Source organism: Schistocerca serialis, chromosome 9, assembly GCF_023864345.2.
Source record: "Schistocerca serialis cubense isolate TAMUIC-IGC-003099 chromosome 9, iqSchSeri2.2, whole genome shotgun sequence".
Taxonomy (NCBI): domain Eukaryota; kingdom Metazoa; phylum Arthropoda; class Insecta; order Orthoptera; family Acrididae; genus Schistocerca; species Schistocerca serialis.
The window spans coordinates 472,956,478-472,983,406 of NC_064646.1; the positions used below are offsets into that span (position 1 = coordinate 472,956,478).

The window sequence follows — 26,929 nt, forward strand, 5'->3', positions numbered from 1 at the left end:
ATTTGTCTCTGCGTCATACAGAGATGCTGCGCGGTCGACATGTACGTAGTAGTGCAAGTTTAAAAGTCTTCGTATTTCTGCTCTAACCAATGTGCATGGCATAGATTCACTGTTGCATTGACAGCCTAGTGTCAGCATTTACGGAACTCAAATAGTTCTATTACGAAAACTGTTTTTTAAAAATTGTACTGCTGTGAAGTTCTCGTCACAGTGAGAAACAAACTTCTGTTTACGTGGTACGTTTATTGGCCACGCGTTAAAAATGCGCGGTTGCCTTTGGAAGTAAGTATGCATGTTCTAGACCCAGAATTGTCACAAATAAAGGTTATATATTGTTATGTTGCCATTCAATATTCACGTGAACGGATCTGTTTTCACAGACGTCTTTCACACTGGTTAATGGGTTTTACTGGAATCACCCTACTTCTCCTCGTCATTGTTGCACCCGTTTTGTTACTGCTGTTAAGGAAGGTAAATTACCCTAGAGCTAGTATAGAAACATATCCATAGACACTCGTAAGCCACATCACAGTGAGTACCATTAAATTGTATGTCGTAGTAGTAAACTTTACAAATAATAGCGCTCATGCCAGTATAAGCAAAATATGTTTAGTTTTTTATAAGATAAATTGAAATCTTCGATAACAATATTCGTTTCATTAGTATTTCAGAAAACGACGGGAAGCCACATCAAGCCAGCATGTTACTGTGGCATTTTTCCATCCTTATTGCAATACTGGAGGAGGTGGGGAAAGAGTTTTGTGGTGCGCTGTGAAAGCATTGAATACAAGGTGAGGCACTGAAAAATGAAACAAGAGTTGTAAAACGTTTGGTGCTTCCAGCATTAGAGTATGCAGATGAAATATGTAGTGTTTTCTTAATTGTGTAGTAAATGACAGCATACAGTTTGTTAAGCTCTGATATACTCTCAACTTATTTTTTTTTGTTTGTGAAATACACTCAATGAATTAAACACAGTTGAAGCTTCATTATGTTGGTGTAATCGTGACAAAGTAGGTTACCATGCAGAAGAATACTTTTTTCCTTTTGTGTATATGTGTGTGTGTGTGTGGGGGGGGGGGGGGGAGCTAATGAAATAAGAATAAAACTATTAAAGCTTGCTGACATGATACAAGTTTGAATAAATCAGAACAAGTCTACAGACTTATTACTGATATACATGTGTCTTATGGCTTAGATACATGTCATATTCTTAGGGCCATTTAAAACATTTGAGAGTGATTACAGTAGAGTCCTGCCATGTTCTGACAATCACTATTAGTGCAATAGCTATACCATATATTATATGTAGCTCCTAACACAGAACTGCAGTTGTGAGATTGCATGTTACAACCTTACCCCTTTATTGTGAAAAACGGATATCATTTTTATGATTTAACATTTTTCCATTGCGTTTGGTGAGATTTTAGACAGACCAGTTAACATGCTTTGTACTGGCGATACATATTTCTTTTTTAAACACTCTTCTCAAGTAACAACGAGAACAAACTTGTATACACCCACAAAAATGGGTGCAGCTTGTAAACTACTTTGGTAATGATTAAGAAATTGTGCTAAAGTGATTGTCAGTTTGGAAATCTTGTGGCTATGTCTCAAAAGTGAATATTATAGGTTTCAAGACTTATCCCATTATCTTGAGCGTGGGTTGTTGGTTCCTTAGTTTGTTAGGCATCGAAACTGTAAATGTATTACTGAAGAGGAAGTGTAATTTTGGGAGGAAAAGGATAAGTTTTTAATCTGTTAGCTGCAAACATGGGTAATGACTCAAGTGCTTCAGCCTGAGCAAAGAGACTGCAGTGTTCTTCACTTCAATGATAGTAAAATTCAGAAATCTAGTCTTTCACTGCTGTCATTCCCATCACTTCACTGTGATTTGCTGTATGTGTATATCATTTTCAATCACAATATGACAACAAAACGACAGAGTTGACAATTTCACGTAAAGAGCTGACCATGAATTTTCTGACAGCTGTTAAACAAAGTTTTATGATTTGTTAGAAATCTCTGCCACAGCTCTCATTGCTCTCATGATGATCTCTTCCGTTTGACTACTACTTGTTTGAAAAATATGTGATAAATAATATTGCTGAATGATAACTGACGAATTATCACATTGTGTTTCCTAGAACTTTGTTGGTTGTATGTGACTTTCTTTTGATTTGTATTATCAGCTATTAATCTTATGCTTTGTCCTTGCAGTCCCAATAATCACCTGTGTTATTATGACGGTATATCTGTATTTCAAGTATTGGTCATTTACTCCTAAATGTGAAATAGTGACAAGACTGCACTATACAAAGGATGGGTCTAGTGTAGCAGAGGATACAACCCGTCGGCTTTGGACAATGACGTCACAAGTCGCCAGATAGCAGTTTACCATTTTCACTTTTGCTGTTATGTTTCAGTTTGGTTTTTTTACTGATTGCTTAATAAAGTGGATCTGTTTATTCTATCTCGTGAGATTCTTTTTTAAAAAAAGCCAAAAAACACTTATCAGCCACTGAAGGGAGCTACAACACTAAGAAGAATCGCTTCTCGATTGGCGACTTGTGACGTCAATGTCCAAAGCCGACGGGTTGTATCCCCTGCTACACTAGTCCCCAAAGGATTTGCTTATGGAGAGTAACTGCTTTAACACTAATGTTCTCTTCCGCTGCACTTCGGGATCAGTAGGCTGGTAAACTGAAACACCTGATAAGAATATTTATACATTTCATCTGAGAGTTATACACTATTATTTTCTCTACAGCATATTTGCACAGTGTATGATGTTTCTCAGCATGTTTCCCATATAAATTTTCCCTTCCATTTGAGTGATATTTGGAGATATGAGATTTTTACCAACAAGATGGTGGTCTGCTCATCTGTCAATGAACTGTCAGGCCATACTTTGACGAGACATTGCTTGAAGGATGGATATTCACCATGGCCTCCAGAATGAATAATTATACATCTATACCGTGCAACACAGTGTGAAATGCATGGGAGGGTGTTCATCCCATTGTACCACTTATTAGGGATTTTTGCTGTTTCATTTGTGTATGGAGCGCAGGAAGAACGACTACCTAGATGCATCTGTGCATGCTGTAATTAATATAATCTCATCTTCACAATCCTTATGAGAGCAACACATACAGTGCTGTGTATTTTACTGTGTTCCTCACTTAAACTTGGTTCTTCAAACTTTGTAGTTATGCATGATAGTTCATGTATATCTTCAAGCATGCCCCATTTGAGGTTTTTCAGCATCTCTGTGGTGCTCTTCCATAGGTCAAACAAACCTGTGGCCTTATGTGCTGCCTTTCTTTGTATGCATTTAATATTATATGTTAGTCCTATTTGATTTGTATCTCACACATTTGAGCAATACAAGTGTTTTTGTTATTAATAAGTGCTCTCCTCATATTTATTTGCAGATGTCACGCTTGGAGTTTGTTTCCTGTGTGTCTTAGAAACTCCTGATTTCACATTTTTCCCACAGTATTGAGGACCCACATTGCATAGATTTTAAATATTGCTTTGTATTGTTGGCACACTCTGACTGCCAGTTTGAAGGAAACAGAACCGAACCAAATAATGATGTAAGTGCAGCATGCAGTCAAACTTTTAGGGGCAGTTGAACCTAATGATACTGGATGTCAGTTTTGTTCCATAAAATAATGAAGATATGGCATATAACATCAAATATGCATGAACAGAAATAGAGCAGACCACTGACAATATTTGTTCTGTGTCTGTATTGGTGTGTGGACGGTATGTTGTGGTGGTAGATTGATTTGAAGCATATTATAAGATCTAGGTTGTGTTGTGAGGTAATAGCTCATGAGTGAGTTGGTGAAACCAACAAATGTGAATATGAAATTGTAGATGCGGTAAAATACTGATCTGTAGTGTACCTCGAGGTGTAGATTAGACTATGAAGTGACAGTTTGGTTGTGAGTTGATGAAGTGGTATCAAACGTTCCCGTTAATGCAAACTTTGCTCTAGGAAATTCATCTGAAATAAATAGTGAGACTGCACTCACTGCAACCCAGCGTCCACTGTACCATACAGGCTAACAGTTTGTAGAAAAGAGGCATACCACTACCCACGCATTGCCATATACTATGCAGTGGTCTGGGGAAAGTAGATGTAGGTAAGTCCATTTATTAAGTTTGCTGTCTACTCCAGGACTGTTCCTGTTTTGTTGAATAGACTAATGATTTAGATAGTTTTACAGCACTTTTCGCAGGCTGTTGATGTGCCAAATAATACTGCATCTAGTACATCACTGTTTTTACTAAATAATGTAATTTGAGACAGAGCTTGTGTAGGTTCTGCCATGTTAATGCCAAGGCGCCTGTTGTATAAAAGGGTTGATCTGTATTTTTCACCTGCCACATACAGCTGATGTCCATATTCAAGTTCTTGTACGTATGACTTTCAGATTGAGTAGAATTAGCAAATTTAGTGGTTGCTATAAATTAATCAGTATATACCTGACAGCTGAAAAAAAGTATACATATAGATTTGGACACAACTGTTGCCGCTGTTGTAGGTGTGGGTTTGTATCATTTAATGGTGAGATATGGTACTCCAAAGACTCTGCTTATCTTCCACTTAATCTAAGCATACACCTCATTGTGCATCATCAGGTTCTTCACCAAATTACCCTGTCTGAAGGTCATTGTTTTGAGAGTGTTTCCCATGAAGTATACATCTATAACCCTGAATGGTTTTTAATGATTGCTTTTCCTTAATTTGTCATTATTATGGCCCATTGTGGTACAGTTTATGTGAGCAAGCTTTAGACTGCTGTCATTCTTCCTGTTCGGGTACTAGAGTGAGGTTTTTCGTCTCACGACTGGTTTCGGGCTAGTGCCCATCCTCAGGTGTTCATACATTCGTGCACATGTTTATGTTGCTGGAGATCAGTAAGATTAAGTATCCTTATTATAGTTATGCTGTTGTGACAGTTTTTCCACTCAGTTACACATTTGTTACCATTTTCACATCTGTTTCACCACAGTGTAATTATAATAATCTTTATTGATCTCTAGCAATATAAACCTGTACTTGAATGTATAAACATCTAAGGATAGGCACGAGCCTGAAACCGGTCATGTGATGAATAAATAATCTTTTACTGTGATTGGTAGCAGAAATTTTTCTACACCCTATAAAGGAACAGTCATGGAGTTCAACGGCATCCACTATGTATAAAATTCATGTGAGGTTTTTCTTTCCAGGATTGTCTTACTCTCTGTCAACTCTTATTCTTTGCTTTATGTAGTGCAAGTGAATCATTTTCATTGACTCTTATCATTACAGCCACAATTGATGTTGCTGCTATTTATGCCCTCGAGCATTGCATCAGGTGGCATCATAAAAATTCCACAGTATTTCGCAAAGTGACTACTCTGACATGGTCAGGTGAAGACTTGTTAGAAGACTACAGCATGTTAGTCAGTTTTGACAAAGCGCAAGTGCACATGTCAAGATAGATTGTATTTAGCTCTTGCACCTCAATAAATGTGTGTGGAAAGGAGGTGAAAAAAGGCTATTTGTTGCTCCTTCAATTTTGTTTGATTTTACTGGGTCCAGGGATATGATGTCATTGCAGCATATTTAACTAAAAGATGCTTTATAACTTAGAACATTTTGGTATGTAGAAGTTATATTTGTATGTCACAATCCTCTTAGGTTTCCAAGTGTGAGGATGGTAATCTATACAGGTGATCTGGATGTCTCCCCAGAGGATATCCTGAAACGTGTCCATCAAAGATTCAATGTTGAGTTGCACACAGACCAAGTGGGTTTTGTGTATTTGAGATGGCGCAGGCTGCTCGAGGCTGACAGATATCCGTTGTTCACAATACTGGGACAGAGTATTGGATCATTCCTTCTGGGACTGGAGGCAATACTTACTTATGTTCCAGGTCAGTGCAAAAGTCAGCCCGTTGATGTTTCTCTTAAAATAACTTTGTTATTGAGATGTGCCAAGTAGAGCTACAGGGCTGCTACTGTCAATTGCAACTTTCTTTGATGAGGTATGGTGTGTACTTTTAAACTGAAAGAACTGTACAGCATTGACATACTGCATACTGCTTAATCTGCTGTTGGCTTTCATTCACAAAATTATTTTAATTCCATTGCACTGATATTGTCAATTAAATATTACCTATTATGCATGAAGTTATAGTTCTCATTTTTGCAATTATAAAAATATGCTACATTTAAAGCTTTGGTTTTCCTTTCCTTCCCATTTTATACTGCATTCCTTTTACTTTTTTAATAGTGGGTGGTTATAAGTAGTGTGGAGCTACTCATGGAGGTCCAGTGTGGGCTGTAATTATCATCTGGCAAAACTTAGTAGATACATTGATATGGAACTGATTTATGGTCAAAACTAGTAAGTTCCGATTTTGACCAACAGTGCAAATCTGGCACAGTACAGCATCTCGTTGACGTCTCTGGTGCTCATATTCAACAAATTGTGTAATCAGCAGTTAATAATAAAATCAACATTGCCTTTCACTAGTTTGACTTTTTCTGCCCACATCTCATTCTTAATCCATTACATGTGGAAACATTCCTATATGTCATTCTTGAATTCAGAGTGCCAGATTTGCACCTGGTGGCCAAAATTGGAACTTTTTTTTTTACACCCAGCATAAATTAGTTTCACATTAGAATATCTACCAAGTTTCACTGGCATACAATTATTACAGCCCATACTGGACCTCTTTGAGGAGCTGCTCTTTAATTATAACCACCCGTTACATAGCAGTAAGAAGTCATACACAGTTTCATATTGTTATTCATACAAATATTTAGAAAAAGTAGTTTTTCTAAAATGAGATTAGTATTTGAATTGTTGTCTGTGTAATAGTTCCTTTTGAATTTGGTTGATAAATGGAGTGTTACTGAAATGAAACTTTGAGATTCTGCTCTACTGTAACTACAACTGACGTGTGAAACTTTAGTTTTTAAGTTTATGCACACTTGGTGTAGATTACTCTTTTGATTGTTGCTAGTGTTTGCAAGTTCATTTTACATCACTATTGTGTTTTGGGAAACAGTATATGATTGGCAAGTGTATTGTATCAAAGTTGGAAGCTTCAGTGGTGTAGGTGATAGTGCCCACATTGTTGTTGCAATTGGTGATGCTGTGCAGAAATTAACACTCTCATGTGTTGCTGTCTCAGTTTTTTATTTGCCATCAGTTCTACTTTCAATTAGAGAATTTCCAGTATCACTAACATCAAGCCTAATTTCAGAAAATGTAATTATTTCTCACTAAAAGACATGTTTTATATGCCATGAGCTGCACTAGAAATGTGTTATGTACCAAACACAAACTGGTTTTCAGGTTTATAATAACTACATGTGCATCAGTTTCTACAAAATGATAACTGTACATATATAGCAGTGATATAAGTCGACTGAAATTATGCACTTCTGTAGCAATGGCATGCTTGTTAGTTAATATGACAGGATTTGAAATATGTACTATAACATAGTACACAGTTCTAAAAACAAAGATGATGTTACTTACCAAACGAAAGCGCTGGCAGGTCGATAGACACACAAACAAACACAAACATACACACAAAATTCAAGCTTTCGCAACCAACGGTTGCTTCATCAGGAAAGAGGGAAGGAGAGGGAAAGACGAAAGGATGTGGGTTTTAAGGGAGAGGGTAAGGAGTCATTCCAATCCAGGGAGTGCCTTCTTGGTTACCCAGGCCTGCCAACCCAAAGTTTGGTACAGATTTATTGATGACATCTTCATGATCTGGACTCACAGTGAAGAAAAACTCCAGAATTTTCTCTCCAACCTCAACTCCTTTGGTTCCATCAGATTCACCTGGTCCTACTCCAAATCCCATGCCACTTTCCTTGACGTTGACCTCCATCTGTCCAATGGCCAGCTTCACACGTCTGTCCACATCAAATGCACCAACAAGCAACAGTACCTCCATTATGACAGCTGCCACCCATTCCACGTCAAACGGTCCCTTCCCTACAGCCTAGGTCTTCGTGGCAAACGAATCTGCTCCAGTCCGGAATCCCTGAACCATTACACCAACAACCTGAAAACAGCTTTCGCATCCCGCAACTACCCTCCCGACCTGGTACAGAAGCAAATAACCAGAGCCACTTCCTCATCCCCTCAAACCCAGAACCTCCCACAGAAGAACCACAAAAGTGCCCCACTTGTGACAGGATACTTTCTGGGACTGGATCAGATTCTGAATGTGGCTCTCCAGCAGGGATACGACTTCCTCAAATCCTGCCCTGAAATGAGATCCATCCTTCATGAAATCATCCCCACTCCACCAAGAGTGTCTTTCCGCCGTCCACCTAACCTTTGTAACCTCTTAGTTCATCCCTATGAAATCCCCAAACCACCTTCCCTACCCTCTGGCTCCTACCCTTGTAACTACCCTCGGTGTAAAACCTGTCCCATGCACCCTCCCACCACCACCTACTCCAGTCCTGTAACCTGGAAGGTGTACACGATCAAAGGCAGAGCCACGTGTGGAAGCACCCATGTGATTTACCAACTGACCTGCATACACCGTGAAGCTTTCTATGTGGGAATGACCAGCAACAAACTGTCCATTCGCATGAATGGACACAGGCAGACAGTGTTTGTTGGTAATGAGGATCACCCTGTGGCTAAACATGCCTTGGTGCACGGCCAGCGCATCTTGGCACAGTGTTACACCATCCGGGTTATCTGGATACTTCCCACTAACACCAACCAGTCAGAACTCCGGAGATGGGAACTTGCCCTTCAGTATATCCTCTCTTCTCGTTATCCGCCAGGCCTCAACCTCCGCTAATTTCAAGTTGCTGCCGCTCATACCTCACCTGCCTTTCAACAACATCTTTGCCTCTGTACTTCCGCCTCGACTGACATCTCTGCCCAAACTCTTTGCCTTTACAAATGTCTGCTTGTGTCTGTGTATGTGCGGATGGATGTGTGTGTGTGTGTGTGTGTGTGTGTGTGTGTGTGTGCGAGTGTATACCTGTCCTTTTTCCCCCTAAGATAAGTCTTTCCGCTCCCGGGATTGGAATGACTCCTTACCCTCTCCCTTAAAACCCGCATCCTTTCGTCTTTCCCTCTCCTTCCCTCTTTCCTGATGAAGCAACCATTGGTTGCGAAAGCTTGAATTTTGTGTGTATGTTTGTGTTTTGTCCATTATAATTATCCGGGCTGTTATGCCGTGGTCGGTTGATGAATTCTGTGTCGATTCCCAACGTTTCGTCTCCGACAGCGGGAGACATCTTCAAGGGGGTCCGTCGCTCGATGGAAGGTCCAACACACCCACTGGCTCGCTACTGAGTAGCGAGCCAGTGGGTGTGTTGGACCTTCCATCGAGCGACGGACCCCCTTGAAGATGTCTCCCGCTGTCGGAGACGAAACGTTGGGAATCGACGCAGAATTCATCAACCGACCACGGCATAACAGCCCGGATAATTATAATGGACATGATATTTCCGGCCGTGAAAGTCTACATTTTAGCATGTTTGTGTTTGTGTGTCTATCGACCTGCCAGCGCTTTCGTTTGGTAAGTCACATCATCTTTGTTTTTAGATATATTTTTCCCACATGGAATGTTTCCCTCTATTATATTCATAGTACACAGTTCGTCATGTACGTCATTGCTGTCAAATTTTAGGCAACAACAGTTTTGGTAATGTTTGATATAACTGTCATATAGAGTAAGCATTGGAACTTTCATGTCAAGGAGTTTACATTACTTGTCACTTCTCTTTATTTTGCTAACCCTGGATGATGTTGGTGCATTGCACTATTTCGTGTTTCTGCTATAAAAGGACTCGCTGGTCTAGGGTTATGCTTTCTGCTTAGTGGGCCACACAAGTCAATCTACGGAAAGCACCACGTCTGAAACCACGTAGAGATGTACACTGGATATGTGCAGCACATGGTTGGTGTGGGTGGATGATGACTGAACACGTTTTGGTTCTTTCACCAGATAATGCATGGCACACATGGGACCCCAAGCTGTTGTAGTCCATTCTTTCTTCTGCGGCTGCATTTCCTTCCCCATAACCCTCCCTCCTTGTCCTCGCTCCTCCCCCCTGCCCCTCTTTTCACCCTCTCAGTGATCTTTCTTATGTTGACGTGGCTAACCACTTGGTTTCCTGTATTCTTTGCCAGTTTGCTCCCCTTGCCTTGTTATTTGTGTCAAAACTTGTTTGGGGTTTTGGTCACTCTTTTGGGTTTGATCTCCACTCCTAAATTTTCTCTCTGTCACCTGAGCCATTTGGGGAAGAACTCCATCCCTTGCATCTATGGCATGGATACCTCTTCCTTCCCCATCGTAGTCCCCCCTTTGCTCCGCTGGGTCACCAGCTCGTGTAGCCAGTCCATGTGGTCAGGCTGTTAAATACAGATCTCGCGGAGCCCCTTGACAGCACAGGACTCACACTTATGATTCCTGAGCTGTTGCCTCCCCATGCGTGTTAGGTGTGTTTGCTTGTGATTCTGGAGCATCAGAAATACCGGCAATGGCCTCCATCAAGATGGACCTTGCTGTGGCTGTGTGGTGCCCAGGGAGAGTCCTTGATCAGAGTGGGTGGTATCAAGGCGGATGCTTTGCATATGAAATGTATCAAAATCCAAAAAACTGACCATTTTTCTATGGCGGTCTCTTCAGTTGGTAATGGATTATTGAATACTGCTTTGTTTGGCCGTGCAGCCTTCCCTTTTGTGCCTACAGCCTGGGAGGATGGTCAGGTTCGCCATATTGGGGTGAAACACTTTCCCTGCTACGTTGCTTGCACTGGAATGGACAGGGACAGATTCACTGCCACAAAACCATTCCTTTTTATGGAAAATATCAAAGACAAGTTTCATGAATTGTAGGCTCTCGGTAAGATGCAGTATGGTTCCCTGTTGATCAAAACTTCTTTTGCCGCCCAATCTGCAGCCCTTCATGCTTGTGATCATCTTGGTGACATCATGGTGTCCATTACTCTTCACCACTCTCCGAATATGGTTCAGGGAGTGATTTGTCAAAGGGACCTCGTCCTTCAAACTGATGAGGAACTCCGTGCCAGTCTGGCATTCATTTTGTTCGGCATGTGCAGAAAGGTCATAAGGTCAATCACACCAATACCAGCTCCTTTATTTTGGCTTTTAAGGGAGATACGATCGCAGAGAAGGTCAGGATAGTGTGTTATTGGTGTGACGTGAAGCCATTCATCCCATAACCCTTGCTTGCGTTTTGGGCACATGTCTTCCTGATGTACTGTGGATCTACTATCTATGTCTATACTCTGCAAACCACCGTGAGATCAATGGTAGAGGGCACGTCCCTTTGCACCTGTTATTAGGGTTTCTTTCTGTTCCATTCAGGTGCAGAGCGCAGTGTGAGAAGAACGATTGATTGAATGCATACAGTAATTATTCTAATCTTATTCTCACGATCCCAATGTGACCAATACATAGGGGTTTGTAGTGTATTCCTAGAGTAATCATTTAAAGCCGATTCTTGAAACTTTATTAATAGAGTTTCTCGGAAAAGCTTACACCTGTCTTCAAGAATCTTCCACTTCAGTTTCCCCTGTTAGCCCCATCTGGTAGGGTCCCATACGTGTGGGCAATATTCCAGAACCTGTTGCACAAGAGATTTGTGAACAATCTCCTTTGTAGACTTTAGCGCTTCCCCAGTATTCTACCCATAAACCGATGTCTACCACCTGCTTTACATACAACTGAACCTATACGATCATTCCATTTCATACCTCTACAAAGTGTTACCCCAGGTATTTGTACGAGTTGGTCGATTCCAACAGTGACTCATTGATATTATAGTCATAGAATACTACATTTTTTCCCCTTTTTTCCCCCCTGTTTTGTGAAGTGCAAAATTTTACACATCTGAACATTTAGAGCAAGTTGCCAATCTCTGCACCATATTGAAATCTTACCAAGATCTGACTGACTACTTAAGCAGCTTTTCTCAGCTAGTATTTCATTATAGATAACTGCATCATCTGCAAAAAAAACCTGATTTTACTTTTAATATGGTTTGCAATGTCATTAATATACCATATGAACAGCAAGTGTTCCAGCACACTTCCCTGGGGCACACCCGAAGTTACTTGTGTGTCTGACAGTGACTCTTCATCCACAATAAGATGCTGCATCCTCCCTACCAGAAAGTCCACAGTCCAGTCAGTGATACCCCCATATGATTGTACTTTTCACAATAAATGTAGGTGCAGTAACAAGTCAAAGCTTTTCGGAAATCAAGAAACGCTACATGTGCCTCATTGCCTTAATCCAAAGCTTTCAGTATGTCATATGCAAGTTGGGTTTCAGATAATCTGTGCTTTTGAAATCCAAGCTGTTTGGCATTAAGAAGGTGATTCTGTCCAAGATACCTCATTATATTAGAGCTCAGAATATGTTCTAAGATTCTACAACAAATCGGTCTCAAGGATATTGGACGGACACTAAATTTAGTGCCACTAACAGCCTGTACACACAACTAGAGTTTCTTTGGGTTATGTGACAGATAAACAGTATTCTGCTACAGTGGTCATTGAAGGCGTCACAAATTGCTCTTTTGAGAGTCAAATGCATTTCATTCAACATATCTCTCTCTCTCTCTCTCTCTCTCTCTCTCTCTCTCTCTCTCTCTCTCTCTCTCTGCTTTGTTTTACACCTGCTATGCAGTAATCTCTTTATCTCTAGAAATTTCTTTACGGTGGTTGTATACCATGGAGGGTCCCTTCCGTTACGAACTGTTCGACTGTGTACATATCTGTCCAGTGCACGGTCAACTATTCTTGTAAACTTGAGCCAGAGTTCCTCCACATGCTCCTGTCTTGTAATGAAAGTTTCAAGTTCCTCATTGAAATATGACACTACCGATTTTTTAAATCTAGTTTACATTTATATCTGTTGGTGACGAAATATATAAAACACTGAAGAAGAGAAAGTGTTAAGATGACAGATGTAAGTGATAGCTAACAAAAGGGACAAAACAATTACATTTATATCTTTCTTTCTTGTTTTAGTTGTTCTTTGGACTTTGCTAATCATTGTTGCCGCAACCGTGTTGTGGCCGTGGATACCAGTTTCAACGTGGACTTCCTCAAAGAGGTCAGATCTATTTGTTGCTGTTAGATCCAATATATTTCCATCATGAATGCGGTTACTATCTATCTATTCTATGTAGTTTTCAGAGAAGGCATTTAGTAAAGGTTCACAGAATGTCTTATCACACCAACTAACAAAACTGTAATTTTTCCAATTAATTATAGATAATTAAAGTCTCTGATGATAACAGTGTGACTGGGGAACTTATATACAAGTGAACTGAAGTTTTCACTGAATTTTTGGTTTAATCAGGAGATGAGCCTGGTGGGCAATAGAAGGATCCAGTTATCATTTTATGCCCACCCCTGATATCAAGTCTTGCCCGAACTATCTCACAAGCAGCTTAATTTTCTTGTCCATTTCCTGTTTGCTTATCGTTTCGATATACACTTAAATTTACCCCAAAAATCTCACTGCTGTCAGTTTCAGGTTTGTCAGCTTTCTGTATCGAGTATTGCATTATCTTCACTGCTTTTCGTGAACACTTCAAACTGGCACTGTTTTGGAAATGCTTCAGCAGTTTACCATTAGGATTTTAATATCCTCACCTGTGGGAGGCATTTCTTTCAATCTTACGCTGGTGCTTCAGGGTTTCCTACAGCTATCATTATCTGAGGTGCATGGAGAGTTGCCTGATCTAAAAAACCCTTTTGTGCACCCCACACAGTCACATATCTGAATAGCAGCCTCTGATGTGTAGTGCACACCTGACTTATTTAGGGGAAGCCCACCATTCTCAACCCTTTGGTGCAAGGCCAGGAAGTTGCAGCCTAGCTTGCCACAGAACTTTCGAAGTCTCTCTTTCAGTCCTTCCATTCGACTTGGAACCAAAGGGCCATGATCAGTTCTGGAGACAATGTTGCAAGGCTTATTAACGTTCTCTGCCACTCGCTAGTATGAGCCAAGAATGACCTCGGAGCCCAGATGAGAGGCGTCATTTGCCCCACAATCTGCAGTTGATTGTACCCCGCTTTCTCAATGGTTGCCGGAATAGCCTCTTCAACATATTGAATGAGGCCCCCAGGCATACATGTGGTGTTCTTTCCTGTCCCTTGCTGCCGTTTCCCCAAGGGGTACCATCATTCGCCGTACATTCAAACTGCCAACAGTTAATAGACAACCCTTTTGCATTTGCAGCCTCCTGACACCAGACAAAACAGGTTTCTCCAAAACAGGTGAAGTGAGTCCCACTGACTTAGTTTCAGTGATAAGACAGCACCTCAAGCTTGTTGGTTAGGGGGATCAGCACATCATCCTGACTCCTTCCTGGTCTCCGCCCATCCTGTACAGGATGCCTAGACCTCCCATTGACATTCCACTCATTGTCAAGTGGATGGTTAATGACAGATCTTGTACTTTCTGCAGAGGAGGCAGGATCCACAGGAGAGGATAGTACCCTAGGTACCTCTGGGTAACAGTATCACAGGTACACGACTCTCGGGAGCTGTACCAGTACACCGATTTGCAGCAGCTGCCAATTGTTTGGCAGTAGTCGGGCAATGTCCAGCTGCTGACGAATGTCGGCCAATTCCTCCCTTGTTTGAAAACAGCGTTCACAGTGGGACTGAAATATATTACAAGACAGTAAACCAGTAACTTTAAATTACCCCTGCTGATTATTTTTAAATCTGTTGAGCTACAACGTTGCTAATTCCCTATAAAAATTTAAGCAAATAAACAAAATGAGATTTCTGTTAAGGCAACACAAAACCTTGTTGTGGAAGTTACTAGTTTCCTAAAATGTATTGATATCATTGTTGCCAGCAAACTTAAAAATAGTAAATTTACAAGTAATGCAGACAATATATAGGGCTACTCCCATTTAAGAGAAAACTTGATGTAACACTATATGTTAGTTAGAAAATCTGCCTCAGTAATTAACTCACAAATGGCGACTTGCTACAGATTGCTTGTAGATTACGCAAAGGACAGTGGTAACTCCTGAAAATTCTCAAAAACGCACATTTATTTGCATTCATATAAAATGAAATTTGGGGATGATCTATTCTTTGCCTGATGTGTGAATAAGAAACGCTGATTTGTTATGAAATAAGTTACAGTATGTATCCATAATACTGATACCGGTAACTTACTAAAATATAGTTTTGTGAGCATCAGAAAATTCTCAGATTGACCTATTTCCCATGTAATTGTATAACGAAATTAGAGAGATTGTTTTGAATGAGGGTAGCCCTACTGTTTTCAAAAATTTTAAGGGAGCACAATTTAGTTTTAGCCTACAGTTGACAATAACAGTTTATCATTGCACTCGCAAATGTTCAATGTCACAATATTTGACAATATGTCACAATACAAACAGGTATTGATACATTCAATGAAAGATTACGCAGAAGCAACACCAACAGTAAAATATACAAATCTAGGCTCCCTCTCCTCTCCTCGTCCCTTGTGGTTTCCACACCCTCTGCTCCAGGTGCCACGCCTCCTCCCTGGCTGAAGGAGTGTGTGTTAATTGTCACAACCATTACTCTCCACGCTCACTGGAATGCTCAACGAATAAGAAGGAAATCAAACAATGGAAAATCCAGGATGGAATGTAACAATACCAGAGAAGGAAAGGAAGAGAAGACAAAGGAGTAAAAGACCCTCGATTGTTTATTTTACACTGAGGCTCATCAGAGATATGACCAACTTCACCCTGTGTCGACAACTTGTACCTTTGCTTCTGTTAACATCCTTTCTGTGGTGTCACCGCCAGACACCACACTTGCTAGGTGGTAGCTTTAAATCGGCCGCGGTCCATTAGTACATGTCGGACCTGCGTGTCGCCACTGTCAGTGATCGCAGACCGAGCGCCACCACACGGCAGGTCTCGAGAGACGGACTAGCACTCGCCCCAGTTGTACGGACGACGTAGCTAGCGATGCACACTGACGAAGCCTCACTCATTTGCAGAGCAGATAGTTAGAATAGCCTTCAGCTAAGTCAATGGCTACGACCTAGCAAGGCGTCATTAGCATTACATTGCATGTATCTACAGAGTCTCACTTGTATCGTCAATAGCGATGTACAACAAGGATGGATTAAAGTTAAGTATTCCAGCAGCTACGTACTTTTCTTTATAGCATTCATTACGTATCCTGTTTCAGACCTATCTCTAGCCTGCGTGATTTAACGCGTGCCTTTCGGCTACTTCCGAGTGGCGTGGCTGTTAATCTACGCCACAACACTTTCCCCCTCTTCCTTACCCCAGTCCCATCCCCCTCTCCTCTCCCCACCCCTTGTGGTTTCCGCACCCTCTGCTCCAGGTGCTGCTCCTCCTCCCTGGCTGATGAAGTGTCCCCCTTCTTCGCCACCTGCTGGTGACGGTGCTCCCTCCTGGGACCCCTCCCTCTGGCATCTCTGTGGCCAGAGGCCTGCTGTCACAACTCAGCCACAGTATCCCAGGACTGTCGCTCCCCCATCACAGCTTGAGTCTGACTTCTTATTTGTGGATGTCAGCACATCCTCATTAGTCACAGATGGTGACAGTGGCATGATTGGCACCCACCCGTTTGCCTCCATTTGGATACACACTCTGTGCTTATTCAGTGGAACTGTAATGGACACTTTCCAGAGTTGCAATCCCTTATTATCTTTTACTCAGTAGTTTGTATCGTTCTCAAGGAATCTCATTTTATTGATGCTCACTCACCGACCTTTTGTGGGTTTCCTGCTTTCTGTCCAAACCGGATCGACACTATGTTGGCTTTTGGCAGCATTTGCGTGTTGGTCCTTGCAGATACTCTTACTACATGGATCCAGATTCGTATTGCAAAGGAAGCTTTTGCCATCTGGGTCCACTTGGACTCTATGGTCACGATTTGCAGTCTCTATCTCCCTCCTAACAGGCCACCTACATCTGCTGCACTAACTGCCCTCCTACAGCAAATCTCCCCTCCTTACCTCCTCCTTGGCAGTTTTAATACCTATCACCCTTTGGGGGGCAGTGTTTCTTCATCTAGTTTCTTGCAGATCACGACCTGTGCCTTCTTAATGATGGCTCCCCTACTCTTTACTCTTTTTAGTGCTGCGCACGGCACTTCCTGTGCCATTGATCTTTCGCTCCCCTCCCCTCCATTTCCGTCCTTTCTCCCTTGCACTGGTTGCCACACAGTGATCTCCATGATAGTGACCACTTCCCGTTGATTATCTCATTCCCTTCCCACCTCGTAATGACCAGGTTACCCCATTAGCTTTCCATTGTGCTGATGGGCATTGTATACCTCCCAGTTCATATTTGCACCTTCTTTGTCAGGTTGCATTGATGAAGTTGTCCGTGATCTGTCTGATAACATAATTCGCGCTGCCAGCATTGCCATTCCCTGCTCGACAGGCCCCAGTCCCTGTCAGCTCTGTGGTGGAGCTCTACCATTACCACTGCCATTTGTGATCGTCATTACACCTTGCAGTATCTAAAGCTGCACCCGTCCTCCGCCAGTCTTATTACCTTTAAACATCTTCACACTAAAGCCCATTACTTAATCAAACATGGCTAGTGTGTGTGTGTGTGTGTGTGTGTGTGTGTGTGTGTGTGTGTGTGTGTGTGTGTTTTGGGAACACTTTGTCTCCTCCCTAGGTTCTTCTGTCACTTTGTCACATGTGTGAGCTACACTCTGCACCCTCCAAGGATGTCAGCAGTAGTCCTCGATTCTGGGCCTTGCCCTTCCAGGTGGCCTTTATACAGATGAATCAGTGCTCGTGGAACACCTCGTGACCCACTTTGCAAAGGCATTGTTGTCGGCCTCCTATCCCGCTGCGCTCCCCCTCTGGAAACAGTGGGCTGAAGCCTCCCACTCAAGTTTTCCCTGTGTCAGATGGAATCTTACAATGAACTATTTACTAAATATGAGCTTCTGGCTCTCTCTTCTTCACACAATTCAGCTTCTGGCCCTGATTCCACCCATAACCAATTTCTTCAGTGTCTCAATTCCCCACAACGACAGTATCTCCTCCAGAAGTTTAACTGTATTTGGCTCAAAGACATTTTCTCATCAATGGAGAGAGAATATTGTGGTTTCTTTTCTTAAGCCTGATAAAGATCCAACATCCCATGGTATTTTACCAGCCATCAGTCTAACGAATGTCCCCTGCAAGTTACTGGAATGGACAGTGGCTTGCCAGCTCAATTGGGTCCTTGAATCTTGGGATCTCTTATCTCCTTATCAATGCGGCTTCGTGAGGAATGATCTCCAATCGATTATCTGCTTTCATTGGAAACTGCAGTTTATCAGGCCTCTCCTCAGTGTCAGTTTTGTTTGATCTTCATGAGACTTAAGACACAGCTTGGCACAACCACATCCTCCTCACGCTCCATGAGTGGGGTCTTTCAGGCCTCCCCTTCTCCCAATTTTTATTCACCACTTCCTGTATCACCAGTCATTCAGAGTCTGCGTTGGCACTGTTCTCAGCTCTGTGCGGACCCAGGAGAATGGCATTCCACAGGGTTCTACATTAAGTGTCCTTCATTTTCTCATAATGTTCTCGTTTGTTTTCCCTAATAGGGTTTTTAAAGTGCATCTTCCGGAACAATTTATTAGTCATGATGTGGAGTTATATGGCATTCTGATGGCTCTGGAGAGGATTCACAGACATCTGCGTACAAGGTTTGCTGTCTATTACAACTTGCTTAGTGCACTACAGGCACCAAATGTATTCAGTAGACCAGCTGATTCAGCTCATCCATGACTCCTTACAGGGCTCCAGTATCATGGCAAGGAAGTGATATATTGCTGAGTACCTGGCCATATAGGGATACAGGGAAATGACATTTCTGACAAAGCCACCAAGGAAGCATGTCAGCATGGTGCTGTCCGTCAGTGTCCCATCCCATTGCACGCCATCATCTCATTTTCTGACAGGTGCCTCGTGTGTCAGTGGGAGACTGACTGGTTGCAGATGACAGAAAACAAACTGCGGTCGCTAAAATCGACAACAGAGGCATGGCGGACTTCATATAAGGAAGGAGGCTCTGCTTACTACGCCGTGCATTGCACATAGCTCTTTCACACATACCGAGCGAGGTGGCGCAGTGGTTAGACACTGGACTCACATTCGGGAGGACGATGGTTCAATCCCGCGTCCGGCCATCCTGATTTAGGTTTTCCGTGATTTCCCCTAAATCGCTCCAGGCAAATGCCGGGATGGTTCCTTTCAAAGGCCACGGCCGACTTCCTTCCCCGTCCTTCCCTAATCCGATGAGACCGTTGACCTCGCTGTCTGGTCTCCTTCCCCAAAACAACCCAACCCAACCCTTTCACACATGGCTTCCTCATCTGGTGGAAGAACCCACTACTCTGTGAAGTTTGGCTTGTGCCATTTTCAGTTCAGAATATTTTGGTAACATGTGTCCTATAACTGATATTAGGGTAGCCCTCAGTCTCGGTGGAGATCTATCCACTGTCCTTGCCAACACTGATTCCAGTGTTACAAGAATGGTGAAATTGTTCCCTGAATTAGTTGGAAAGGAGGCAGACTTTAATACATCATAAACTGCTCCGCATGCGGGGACAGCCTTTGTCCCTACCCCTGAGATTGTCATGCTGACTTTTCATCAGGGCACTGATGATGACCTTGATGTTGAGAGTCCCTCACCTCAAATCATCATCTTTTTTCTCATCGCTATTAAAAGGACTTGTTTTCTCCACCGGACTGTGTGGCACCCACACTATGTATGTGAATGATTTCTGTATTTGGGCTAGCTCCGACTCAGTGGCCTCAGCGGAACGACAGTTCCGAGGTGCCATCTGGCATGCTTCCACATGGACACTCTCACACGGTTTTCAATTCTCTCCCCTTTAAGTTGAGGGTGGTGCATTTCTGTTCCTGCACTATAGTCCATCGTTATATGGAGCTCTACCTCGATGCCCACTGCCTAAGTATGTTCCCCAGTGCTGTTTCTTGTGTCTTCTTTTTGACAGCAAGCTTACTTGGTTGCCCCACATCTGTCATCTGGTTGGCTATTTCTGTGACTCTATGTCCTTCGCTTCCTTGCCCACACCTGTTGGAGTGCAGGTTATTCAACCCTTCTCCGGCTGTACTGAACATTAATTCTGCCTTGTTTGACTATGGTTGTCAAGTTTATGGATCAGCTGACCCTTCCACACTGCTCCTCTTGGACCAGGTTCACGATCGTGGTATCTGTTTAGCCACCGGTACTTTTCGCACTATCCCCGTTGGTAGTCTCCTGGTAGGTGCAGGGACCACTCCCCTTTCAGTTCAGTGGTCCCAGCTCCTGGTTTCCTATCCCATCAGTATCTGCTCTTCCCCTGCTCGTCCCTCCTATTCTGTTATTTTTGCAGCTTCAGGCCGCCACCTGCCAGCTGCCCACCCTTGAGTGGGTTTACCGATTGGGCTCTGCCTCACTTCTCTCTGTCATGACTTTCATCTCACATCCTTGTCCTCTCCCCCACATTGTCTCCCAACCCCCCCCCCCCCCCCCCCCCCATCCTCACTCCCCTTCTGTTAACCAGAACACTCTCTCTTGCCTGCCACATGTGGGGCGTTTACTGCGCAATTGGTGGCCATCCATTGGCCCCTCTGGTTCATTATACGGTCGCCTCTCTCTTGATTTTTGTCATGTATGGACTCATAATATCGTTTGGTGTTTTTTCCTACCACCCCTTGGTCTTTACCGTTCACAACCTTGTCACTGATCTTGGTGATGCTGGATGTTCCATTGACTTGCTTTGGGTTCCTGGCCACATATTTATCCCAGGTGGTTGACTTGCTGATCATCTGCCTGGGGGGGGGGGGGGGTGTCAGTGTAGGCATCCGTTTCGGAGACCTTGACTTGCTTCCACACTGGCCAGGTTCTCCCTGCCTTTTTCTCTACATTTTGTTTGGTCTTTTGCGCAATTTTGTTTCCCCTGGTGTTGTCCCTGATGTATCCTGATAATGGTATGGTGTAGGTGTCAGGACAGGTCAGTAGCGGTGTTGGTGCCCCACCGCGTGTAGTGTTTTGGGGCATCTCTGCTCTCCCCCTTTCCACCCATCCCCTCCTGTTCTTTCTTCCCTGATGAACATTTTCCCTCTTTGTTTGCCCATTATCCTTTCTGGACTGTGCTGTTTGTGTTATTCCTCCCTTGCTTTCTGTCATTTTATGTCAAGGGACTGATGACCTTGCGTCAGTGAATCAACCACCAGCACTCGGCAGGAAGTCCAAGGTGAGGTTGGCAGTGGTTGATCTCAGGGCAAGCATCAGCCTGCTCGGCTTACTGCCATCTACAGGTAAACACTTCCATCAGTTGGTCTGTCCATACCTCATGTCACGTACGCCCTCCATGGCAAGTTTCTGCACTATTCTGCTGCATTACCCACACCAGCTCCTTCCCCCCTGAAAAGTCCAAGTAGGGCCAAAAATGGCCAGACTTGGGCCATGACTTCTGGTGCAGAATCACAGGAGCCACTGGAGAATCCAGCAATGGAATAACCACCGAAGCCAGAAGGATGGCAGGGCACGGAGGCTGAAGCACTGATGGCTTCACCGGCGGCAGCAGAGGCAAGGCTGCCTCCAACGGCAAGTGGGGTAGGAGGTCAGGGTGCACATGTCGAAATCCATGCACTCTACATCGGCAGGTGCAGGTGTGAGCCTCACTGGGACCCAAAGCCAATGGCGACAGGAAGACAGTTGAGGGGGTGACAACAGGGAGGCACTCTGCTGCAATTGGGAGCTCATCCCTGGAACAGTTGTGAACAACCCCACTGCTCAGCTGACAGGAAGACTGTGGCAGTGATGCCCAACAGGATGTGGGCGCCACTGATTTGCACGACAGGTCAGCTGCTGATTACTGACATCCACCACAAACAGCTGCTGACACTTGTGGCCCACCGTGACACATGGCAATCATCTCTGCCCCCAGCCAAAGGACTGGGCCCTAACTGAAGCCATGGGAGGAAAACGCAACTGACCACGGTGCTATGTGCTATGGGATGCAGGGCACAACAAATCCAGGAGGCTCTGCAGATGGTGTCTGTGTAAATGTTCCACTGGACCCAATAGGTAGCCAGAAGACTAGACACCCTATCATTGTGGGAAGATGTAGACATAGATCTCTTTCATTTGGATCTTGAATAAATGTGCAAATTGCCTACTGTAGTCAACAACAAGGAGGACAACTTGGCTACGTATTGGAAACTGGTCAGTGCTCGACTAATAATGACATGCTGCCCAAAATCGGGTCTGCGAAATCATTGTGCACCCTGCCCCAAATGTGCTCCAGGACTCGCCGGCCAAGGAGAAACAGGCACTGCAGTGCAGCCTGGTTTGTGCATATATCCCGAAATACTGCATCAGATGTTCAGTGTCATGATTGATTGCTGGCCAGTAGATGTGATGTTGCACCAACACCTTCCTACGAGCCATATCCCAGTGCAATGCATGCAACAGCTGGAATATGTGAGGACGCAATGCTGGGAGAATGACTGCTCATCAGCATTGCTCCTCTGTGGCAAGCATGAAGACTGCCTGGACATCATTGAGTCAAGCGTGTAGGAGAAAGAATGTACACCACACCAGATCTGTAGTAGAAGAGACATGATCTGGACAGATGAAGTGATCTTCCAGATCAGGTCTGTGGCCGTGCAGGTGCAATTTCTCACTGTCAATGGAAAATTTGACAGATTTTGCTGCAGGGTATCATACAATGTGAACACGAGAGCCTCCTGCCAATTGAACTCCAGACTAGGCTCCAACAGTAACCGCATCAGCATTGGCGTGTTGGGTGAAGGAGCTTCGAATGAGGGCCAAATAAGGAAACCAGTGACTTGTGATGGGTGCTTGATGACGCTCCATACAGGAAAAAGGTGAAACATTTCAACTCTGAAAATAATAGTGAGCATTTCCTTTTCCATCATGACTCTGTACAGTGGAAAGCATCTTTAACGTGTAAGCGATTGGCTGTTTGGTGCCATCTGTGTTTCTTTGACTGCACCAATGCCATACTGGGACATGTCATCAGCCAGGATTAAATGTTTACCCAGCAAGATGAAGCCAGGCAGGGGGCAGAGACAAACTCTGCTTGAGTGATTGTAAAGTTTGTTGACAGTCCTCAGACCAGACTAGCTTAACGTCCTTCTACCAAAGCTGGTTAAGAGCACAGCAGATGTGTGTTGTCTGTCAAAATTAACTGGACATAATATGCAATCTTATTCAAAAAATGACTGTAGCTCCGTCAGGTTCTTGGGTGCCAGTTGGTTGACAGTGGCTTTGATGTGGTCATCCACAGGGACAGGGCCATCTTTGCTAAATACGTGTCCCAAAAATTATACTTTTGGGGAGGAAAAACTGTAGTTTTCTGGCTTGTTATGAAGGACGATCTCCAGGATGCATTGGAAAATCGACTGAAGGTTTCATAAATGCTCCTTTCATGTAGGGCCTGACACCCGGATATCAAGGTATTTGATATGACAGGGAATGTCCTGAATCAACTATTCCAAATACTGTTGATTAATTTCTGCTGCAGACAAGATTTCAGAAGGCAGGTGATTAAACTGCTAAAACCAAAAGGGGGCATTGACTACCAAGAAAGACTGAGAAACTGCATCCAATGACCACTGCAGGAGGCATTGCAGAAGTTGATGTGTGAAAAATAGTCCCCCCCCCCCCATCCCCCCCCACGCACACACAAACACTCCTCTTCCCCTCCCCTCAGAGTCCACTGGAAACATTGACATCCAATGCCTGACTTTCACCCTGATGATTTTCACAAACAGTAGCGCATTGGCCTATCTAATCGCAAATCCCACACATGGCCTCCACATGCTCAACAGTCTCATCAAACATGCAACAAATGACACTTGGTACAGGATTGCTGGCTCACCAAATGAACAGAAGGAGCATAACACCAAGGATCTACTCTGCTGCTAGCAGGAATTAAGACACTGCTATCAGTGTGAACCTGCTGAGCTCTGTCCACACAAAGACGCACAGCGCCGCAGTGCTGCAACACTGGAACTATCGACAGTGGCAAGAGGTTGCATGGCTCCAGGGGCTGTTTACCATACACATCTAATTCAGCCACAGGCCGAGTATTAGTGTCTGGAGCTTTTTACACCAGCCCTGTGGAAAGCCTTTATGCCGAGACTGCTGAACCTCCGCTGTCCAATCGGCGGGCAGTCCTTCTGAGTCGTTATGCTAGCCATCTGTCTTCCATGCCTGCTAATCCAGCCCATGACCTTTTTTTCGACACCTCCTTTGATGTCGGGTATGCAGGCCGCTCCTCCTCCCTACTACCCCCGGGAGTCCGCTTCCGTCAACTGCTCCATTCTCTCTCCTTCCGCTTTCCTAAAACCTTCTTGACAACTTGGGGTACAGCACCGCCTTGGCTCCGTCCCCAGATCGACTTGCTCAGAGACCTATGTCAATTTCCCAAGGATGGTACCCCTACCCTTGTCTACCGTCGGGCATTTGCTGCTCTATGTGCACAAATGACGGAAGCCACATTTATTTACACCGACGGCTCGAAAACATCGTTAGGTGTAGGGAGTGCCTATATTGTTGGCGACACCCCAAATCACTTTCGGCTTCCCGACCAGTGTTCGGTTTATACTGCGGAGCTTTACGCTGTTCTCCAGGCTGTCCACTACATCCGCCGCCATCAGCGGATACAGTACGTAATCTGCTCAGATTCTCTCAGCTCTCTCCTAAGTCTCCAAGCTCTTTACCCTGTGCACCCTCTGGTCCACCGGATTCAGGACTGTCTGCGCTTGCTCCACCTGGGGGGCGTCTCAGTGGCGTTCCTCTGGCTCCCGGGACACGCTGGTATCTGTGGGAATGAGGCGGCCGATATAGCGGCCAAGGCTGCAGTCTCTCTTCCTCGGCCAGCTATTCAGTCTCTTCCGTTTACCGATCTACGGAGCGGTTTATGTCGCCAAGTTGCTCATTTATGGCATGCGCATTGGTCAACACTTCCCCATAATAAATTGCGGGAAGTGAAAGCCCTTCCTTGCGCTTGGACCTCTTCCTCCCGAACGCGTCGTCGGGAGGAGGTAATTTTAGCTAGACTCCGGATAGGGCACTGTCTTTTTAGCCATCGACAACTTTTAAGCGGTGATCCTCCCCCACTCTGTCCCCACTGCTCTCAGCTGTGGACAGTCAGACACCTTTTAATTGAATGCCCCTATTTTAATCCGTTACGCTCCCGTCTACAGCTGTCGCCTGATCTATCGTTGATTTTAGCAGATGACACGCGCTCAGCTGACCGCGTTCTACAGTTTATTAGTGACAGTGAAATGACGCCAGTCATTTGATTTTTTTTTTTTGGGGACAACCAACCCCTTTCTATAGTGGATTTTTAAGCATTCCTTCTGCCTTTAGTTTCTCAAATTTAATGACTTTGTTCCCCTTGCTGCTGATTTTAAATTTCGTTTTTTTCCTGTTTCCTACGTCACGGGCTGGGCGCTAATGACCATAGAAGTTTTGCGCCCTAAAACCACAAAAAGGCCGAGTATTAGAAAGGGCAGCCTTTGCTGCCACTCTAAGCTCTTATGATTCTGCAATCTGGGCAATGTTGGCTAAAGAAGCGTTGGATGAGGTCTGTATCCTAGTCTCGACATTGGGATTGGACACTAACCAGTCAGTCATATCTTGAATTAACAAGCCTACTCTAGAGGTAGCATATTTGGGCCACTCAGAACAATACTTCCACGAGAGATCTCACAAAGCCACCATCCAGGCCACATAAGACTACCGAGGGCAGTTTTGGTGCCACTTAAGCTGCAACTGTGCCACCACTGCTTGGGTTTCATGTCCAAAATTCTGCATCAGCAATTGACAAAGCTCATCAAAGGGGAGTTGCTTAGACTCAGTGTAGGGATTCAAATTTTGGGCAACTTTTTATAAACCTGTACTGGTTGAAAACAAAAAGGTGGCCTCTTCGACTGGATCAATGATATGTCTTACCTGGCAGTGCAACAAGAACTGTCACAGTTAATTCTTCCATAGACTCACGTAGATTCATCAAAATCATCAAATGGTGGTGGTGGTGGGGGGGGGGGGGGGGGGGGAGTTGAGGATAAAACTGCCCAATGGGCACGTGACATGCTGCCAGCAGGGAAAAGTCACAAAGCAAATCTCCATTCTGCACACATAAGAATGTCCTTCGTTGTCGCTTTAATATCTGGACATGTGTGACAATGCTGCTACACTCATGTCGGTGCTGGTACTTCATTGGCTAGCGGTGGCTCGATAATAACTTGGGAACAGATGCCTGCGAGAGGAAATGAAAACTCGCTGTGCAAGTCAATCTGCTGGAAGCAGAAAGTCCAAAATCACAGAGAGATGTGCACAGGGATAAACTCAGCACGTAGCTGGCTCAGGCAGCTGACAACTGAGCAGTTGGCAACAACACTCAGCATGAAGTGAAGTGGAAGGTGAGGCTGTTTTAGTTGAATTCAGCATAAGCATTGGCCCACTCTACTTATTGCCACCTGCAAGTAAGCACTTCCGCCAGCAGGTCTGCCAATACTACATGTTGTGTATGGCCTCCGTGATAGGTTTTACACCATTTCAATGCAGGCTGCTATTCTCCCATGGAGACGATCGTAGAGATGCTGGATGTAGTCCTGTGGAACGGCTTGCCATGCCATTTGCACCTGGCGTCTCAGTTGGACCAGCGTTCGTGCTGGACGTGCAGACCGCGTGAGACGACACTTCATCCAGTCCCAAACATGCTCAATGGGGGACAGATCCGGAGATCTTGCTGGCCAGGGTAGTTGACTTACACCTTCTAGAGCACGTTGGGTGGCACGGGATACATGCGGACGTGCATTGTCCTGTTGGA

General features: G+C 44.1%; 1 protein-coding gene across 1 annotated transcript in view; it reads left to right on the forward strand.

Annotated features, from left to right (window-relative positions):
* Nucleotides 1-4: 4 nt before the first annotated feature.
* Nucleotides 5-26,929, forward strand: part of LOC126418814 (GDP-Man:Man(3)GlcNAc(2)-PP-Dol alpha-1,2-mannosyltransferase) — a 73,237-nt gene continuing 46,312 nt past the window's right edge. Inside the window, exons 1-4 of the mRNA XM_050085756.1 lie at nucleotides 5-282; nucleotides 381-471; nucleotides 664-791; nucleotides 5,705-5,940. Coding sequence (XP_049941713.1) covers nucleotides 263-282; nucleotides 381-471; nucleotides 664-791; nucleotides 5,705-5,940 — 475 coding nt within the window. The 5' untranslated portion in view covers nucleotides 5-262. The remainder of the gene's footprint in view (nucleotides 283-380; nucleotides 472-663; nucleotides 792-5,704; nucleotides 5,941-26,929) is intronic.